At 49.1% G+C, this 6,087-nt stretch overlaps 1 protein-coding gene across 1 annotated transcript; it reads left to right on the plus strand.

Moving 5' to 3' along the window:
• The first annotated feature begins 2,648 nt into the window (after positions 1 to 2,648).
• LOC149362315 (excitatory amino acid transporter 1-like) lies at positions 2,649 to 5,881 on the plus strand. Its single transcript, XM_089568259.1, has 4 exons — positions 2,649 to 2,831; positions 3,563 to 3,831; positions 4,499 to 5,021; positions 5,858 to 5,881. The coding sequence occupies exons 1-4, from the start codon at positions 2,649 to 2,651 to the stop codon at positions 5,879 to 5,881; spliced, it is 999 nt and encodes a 332-aa protein (XP_089424385.1).
• The last annotated feature ends 206 nt before the right edge of the window (positions 5,882 to 6,087 follow it).

Below are 6,087 nucleotides of genomic sequence, written 5' to 3' on the forward strand. Positions count from 1 at the left end.
CCTGTTGAGGTGCGAAAAATTGAAATTTTTCTCAGGGCCTCGTCGCTAGCAACACTTTCAGTCGCTGTAGAAGACACAACTTGTGAAAGGCGGGCAGTCCAGGCAGCATTGAAAGAAGGCATGTTATAGGATGCTGCGGTCCTTGTAAACTTGCAAATTATATTTTAAATCTTTTTCTACATGCTCAAGAAGCAATTTATGTGGTACACCAGGCATGTACTTCGCTTTCAGCCCGCGGACGGCCTTCTGGCGTGACGTAACTTCGCGGATTCGTTCCGCGAGATCTGCAATTCGGTCCGTCGTGTCAATCTACCTTTACGAGCAATGCATACCTAATGACGAATGATCCTGGGATCCAGTCCTTTCCGAATATGTTGAAGAAGAACTCTTCCGGCATCGGTCTCTACTAGCCTCCTAGGCGACCAGTTTGCATTATAAAGGGGTTGTGAAGCGAAGAGGCAAAAAGGAAGCGATAGGGACTTTTGAAGAACTTTAGTTAACAGGTAGTTTTGTACAGGAGCCTTCTTTAGGCCATTGAAATGCAAAACTTCAGCACGCGCATAGTGGCCCTGGAAGGGGGCAATCAAAGGCCGTTTGTACATTCTACATACAGCTCAACGCCCGACTTGGATGCAATTTCCCCATTGTGCTGTGCGATTCTTCGCGTCACATTGTAGTAGGATGACGAAACCGTTACAAGTGAGTCCGCAGCTCACCACCATTGAAGTCTGAAGCCGATGACGACGCGAAGGAAGCGCATGCGACTAACTTGGGGAATGAGCGAAAAGCCAAATATATATCTTCAGTCGCGCACGTAGCAGCCGATCTACACTTCGGAACAAGACGAAAGCTGACTTTTTGCGGCCCATATCGAATACCCTGCTAATGGAAGATGACCTTGAACTGTGAAACGAAGGTCCGGGCTATTACTCCCAGATGCTTATTTTGGATGAACATTGATAAAACTCGTGTTGTGGTGCTACTTCCGTTAACTCTGCACCAAGGCCAACAAGCCCACCAAACAAGGTTCTTTCAAGCGACACAGGAGTAGAAACACACAAGGCTAGTGTGCTCCGCCGCGCTCGTGTTTTGTGCTTCTTCCTGTGTCGCTTGAAAGAAAATTGTGTTCTCGCTGTGTTTCCGTTCACAATGTAGGTCACTGTCTAGAGGTGCACCCTGTGATACGGTTCTTTCTGAGCTGCACGCATTCGTTAGCCGTGTACAACATTCTTGGACAAAAATTTTAAATGTTGGAAGACTGTACGGTACTGTTATAGAAATATGGATGTTAATGGTGGATTCTTCAGACATGGAGCGAAATCTTCCTTTCATAATGTTCTAGACTACCACAGATGTTAAGACCGCCACAGAAAGCCAATGGGAGCTCTTTTGACGATAACTAAATTGTTAATACCAAAAAGATTCAAACCTGCCGACGGGAGATCCGCGGCCATACTGATTGTTATAGTGAAACCTTACGATATATAAAAAAAATTTAGCTCATAAAGGTTTTCCAGCTCAAAAAAGCGTTTGTCCAGAATTGTTGGGATGTGAACGTGCATCGTCCGGCCGCACATAAAACGAGCGCGGAGGAATTGGTACACTGCTTTCCTTGTAGCTGTTCCAGGCCTTCTACATGCTTTCATCTATATTCATGGTGTTATATTTCCAGATGACGTTAATTCCCTTTTATTGATGTACTAAAAAATGCGGTTTTCTTTATCCTTTAGGTGTCTAACTTCACTAGTTTTTAGCCATTTTTTTTTTAAAAACGGCAACCTATTTTCTGCCTGCACGAGTCTGGTCTACTAGCTGAACGCCTGTCTCCGCTGCACATCGCCTGCATTATTTCTGCCTGGCTGTGTTCCTGCCGTCTTCAAATTAAAAATGGAGCAAATCCACTGCGGGGCCGGCGATGTGCTGATGCTAACTATTTATTTTGCAGACCTGTAACTGAAAGCAAAGGATTCGCTTAGGAAGATATCGGGTTTGATTAAGTGTCTTCTTCTTCTTCTTCTTTACCATATGAAAATGGCACATACCCACGCGCGGGGATTGGCCATTTTGGCACCTTCGCCTTCCTCACTTCGAGTGGACTGTCCTGTGCACGCAATCGATGATAGCTGAATACTAGGGATTATGCAAAACGACATTTTCTTTATCCGGAACGGCACGGATTATTCCACTGCACCTATCTCAAAACCTGGCGCTTGCGTTCCCAAAACAAGTACTATCGGCTTTTCGATTTGGCGTTGTTGAATTATCTATGGCATTGTCTCTGTCTGGCTAACTAGACCGCACCGGTAAATTGAAGGCCAAGGACGAGCACAGCAACGCACAAGAGACGTTAAGCGAACTTGGAACAGCAACTCCTGCGTATAACTGCTAGAAGACAAGGTTTCGACAGGGCGCAGAAGAGGACATGCCAAAAGATTTCGCTGAAAGCACGCTCGCGTGGCTCACTGGCATAGCTGTCATATGCGCCAGGGTGCGCGCGGAGGCAAGAAGGCACCGAAGGAGAAGAAGAAAGGACTGCTCACCACCGTACCTTGGCCAATCCCCCCACGTGGGTATGTGCCATTTTCATATGGTGAAGAAGAAGAAGAAGAACCGAGGTGCGAAGAAGTGCAACAACAACGAGGAGGGCCATGAATTACCCTGAGGGACTCGAACGTGCCTCCCGTTGTGCCTGGGCGACGCGCCACTGGGAGCCCTGCGTGGTCGCCTCAGCACTTACGCTGGGCGTCGCCGCCGGCCTGACCCTACAGGGAATGACGCTCACACCACGGCAGATGACGTACCTCGCCTTCCCTGGAGAAGCCTACACCAGGGTAAGCCATGTATCGCGCTCGTGGAAAGAGGTATATAAGCGTAAAAAGAGCAAAAAATGAGAACAGTACTGGTGACGCCGGGCACATAGCAGAAGCTCGCAGTTGGGATGCTGTCCCGTGCGAATACAAAATGAGTGTTTACCAGCGTTGTATCTTTCTGTCCCTCATAGCCTGGGTGGCTCTGGGGCGTTAAAACCCATAATGTATCTTTCTATCGTTTATCACAGCAGCTTTTGCAGCCAAGGCAGTCAGCTGTTAGTAGCTTTGGCTCTGACACCTAGCGTAATGCCACCATGCTTTTTAGTTTTAATGCAAGGTGGTGATATATGGTGTTTCTCTTTAGCTGCAATATTCGTGCCTTGTGAGGTGGCTGTCGCGATGACCGTAGAGTCAGTTGACTGCGTGAGGGCGACCTTTAAACACGAACCAGACAATACTCAGGACTGCCACTGTGCTAAAATGGCGGCTCCTTCTCTCGACTGTTTCCCTCGAATGTTTCGCTCTGGCAATTTGGAGACAGGTCCTCCTTGCTTCTTGTTTTCGTGCTTTTTCCGCCTCCGTAAATCATTACAAACTTATTATATTAGTATAGTTTAATATAAAATCTTTGTGAATGATCAAGACTCCCTGTTGATGCATACCAAGGAGGGCACTTCGAATGCATCCCAATGCCCCGCGGTACAATTTCTCGCACCTTCAGTATCTCATGTCTGTCTAACGGCGCGCTGCAGATGCTGGCCATGCTGTTCCTGCCCCTCAAGGTTTCATGTCTTGTGGGTTCCATTGGGAGCACCTCGTACCGTACGGGCGGGAAGCTTCTGCGCTGTGCTCTGGCTTACTGGGTCCTGAGCGCCTCCAGTGCTGCCGTGGTCGCCTTCAGTACTACGCTGCTCCTGCGTGGCGTCCGCAACGAGACCGTCTCTGCGCTCCAGCTCACCCCCATTGCGTCACTGAACGTGTCGGCTGTCCACACAACCGACCTCGCCATGAAGATGGTTAGGTGGGCACTACATTCACAGCTCAATAACGCTACATTCACAGCTATATTCAGATCATGCATAGCAGTTTACCAATATGCCTCAAGAGAAAAGTGCACAACAGCTGTAGCTTACATACTCACTTATGGGGCAAAACGTGCAGGCTAAAAAAGAGGGTTCGCTTAAATTAAGGACAATGCAACGCGCTGTGGAAAGGAAAAATATGGCTGTAATGTTAAGAGACCTGAAGATGGCAGAATGGATGAGTTAAAAAACACGGGTTGATGACGTCCCAGTCGAAATCAAGATGAAGAAATGGGCGTGGACAGGGAATGTAATGCGAAGGCAAGATAACCTCTGGTCCTTAATGGCAACGGAGCGGATTCCAAGAGAAGGCAAGCAGAGGAGGGGACACCAGAAAGTTAGGTGGGCGGATGAGATTGTTTGCGGGGATACTGTGGTCGCAGCTGGCAAAGGACAGGTTTAATTAAAGAGACATGGGGTAGGCCTTTACCCTGCAGTGGGCGTAGGGAGGCTGTTGATGATGATGATGACATTCACAGATAAGCTCCTATACTTAGGGTAGTTGCCAGGCAAAACACCAAAATGAGTGCTTGAAACGCATGTTGCCGAAACGCGCCTAGTTGTGTGTGTTGAGCAGTTGAAGGGCAAGCAATTATGCGCGTGCAGAGGCCTCTTCCCACCGAACATCGTGGACGTGTCCATGAGGACATGGCCCTCTCAGATGCATCCGCGGGGCAGCGAGCTCTGGGCCGACGAAGTGCGCAAGTATTGCTTGGCCCCGCATCTCTTGGAGGCTGACACACTCAAGGCGGCGGAAACGGATCAGCCGCTGCGGCGGGTCAGCGGCCTGGGCCTGTTGTCGTCCGCTGTCGCGCTCGGCTTCGTTCTTGCGCACAACGCGGACGACCGGAATGTCCTGCTCAACTTCTTCATCAACCTGAGCAATGCCATCGCTGCCATGGGCAGGCTGCTGTCCTGGTTTCTGCCGGTGGGCCTCGCCTCGCTGACTGCCACGCGGGTCCTGGCAGTGGCGAGCACGGTGCGCTCTGCACATAGCCTTTCGCTGCTCCTCACCTACTCGCTGAACGTCGTCGTGGCGGTGCTGGTGCACACCTTTGTCGTACTCCCGCTCATTCAGTGGATTATGGTGCAGCACTGGAAGCGTGGCCTGCTTCGGTTCTTCGGACAGGTACGGTGCATACGCCCGTTTCCGGTAACAATAGCTGCTGCTCAAGAGTCGTTTGTGGTCTCCAGAGCATCTCATTGCAGACCATGGAAACATGTCAGGGCATTGTTCTTTGAAAGAGGCCTGCAGTTAGTTTTGATATGAGTGTGAGTGTTGATGAGTGTGCTTCTCTGAGCAATGTGATGCACTGTTGCTCAAGTCGGCTATGATGCTGAGCTTTCATTTTTACATAGAACTGGCTATTGGCTATGGCTACTTTCCTTAAGTATGTATCAGCAACTCGCCCGTTTCGCCATTCTGTGGTACATAGAATGCCCTAACTTATAGCGAGAACCCCTCGAGATTTGGTTAGCACTCGCGGGCTTCACAACAAATTTCGTGCAGGTATGGCGACAAAATGTTTCACTATGTAAGCCTCATAATTTTGGCTTGACCAACAACGTGTGCTGTGAAGTAATCTAATATGTCCTATTCGAGCCACACAGCTGGCTTTTTAGTAGTATATATTACATATTCGCCTGACAGCTCATAAATTCACTCATTTCGCCTCACTCTGAGAGCCCTCGTGAGTGCGACTGGATAATAGTTTGAGTGGACGGGAGGAAGTCTCAGTGGGTACGAGTGGGCATGAGTGTGAGTGCAGGTGAGCCCCTTTTTGAGTATGAGTGCGAGTGAGTATTTGCTAGTTCGAATGTATGAGACTGTGAGCTAAATTGTCAGGAGCCCTGTGGGTGTGACGCGTGATCCCCTCATGTTCTAGTGACTGAATGTGAAAGACTTGTTGAAGAAGAATATTATTGCACATGACACAACCGCTTCTCATTGTGTGGCACCACCAGCAGCAGCAGCCTAACTACGCCTAGTGCATAGCAAAAGCCTCTCCCATATTCTTGTAATTAATCCTGTACTGCGCCAGCTGCGGCTGCCTTGTCCCCATAGACTTCCCAGTATCATCTGCCCACCTGACTTTCTTCTGCCACGTTTTACGCTTGGCCCTGCCTTGAGATATTCCACTCCGTTTTCCTTAATGACCATCGGTTATCTAGATTTTCGATTATATGCCCTGCCC

Source organism: Amblyomma mixtum, chromosome 2 (genome assembly GCF_055824585.1).
Source record: "Amblyomma mixtum isolate Tamu chromosome 2, ASM5582458v1, whole genome shotgun sequence".
Taxonomy (NCBI): domain Eukaryota; kingdom Metazoa; phylum Arthropoda; class Arachnida; order Ixodida; family Ixodidae; genus Amblyomma; species Amblyomma mixtum.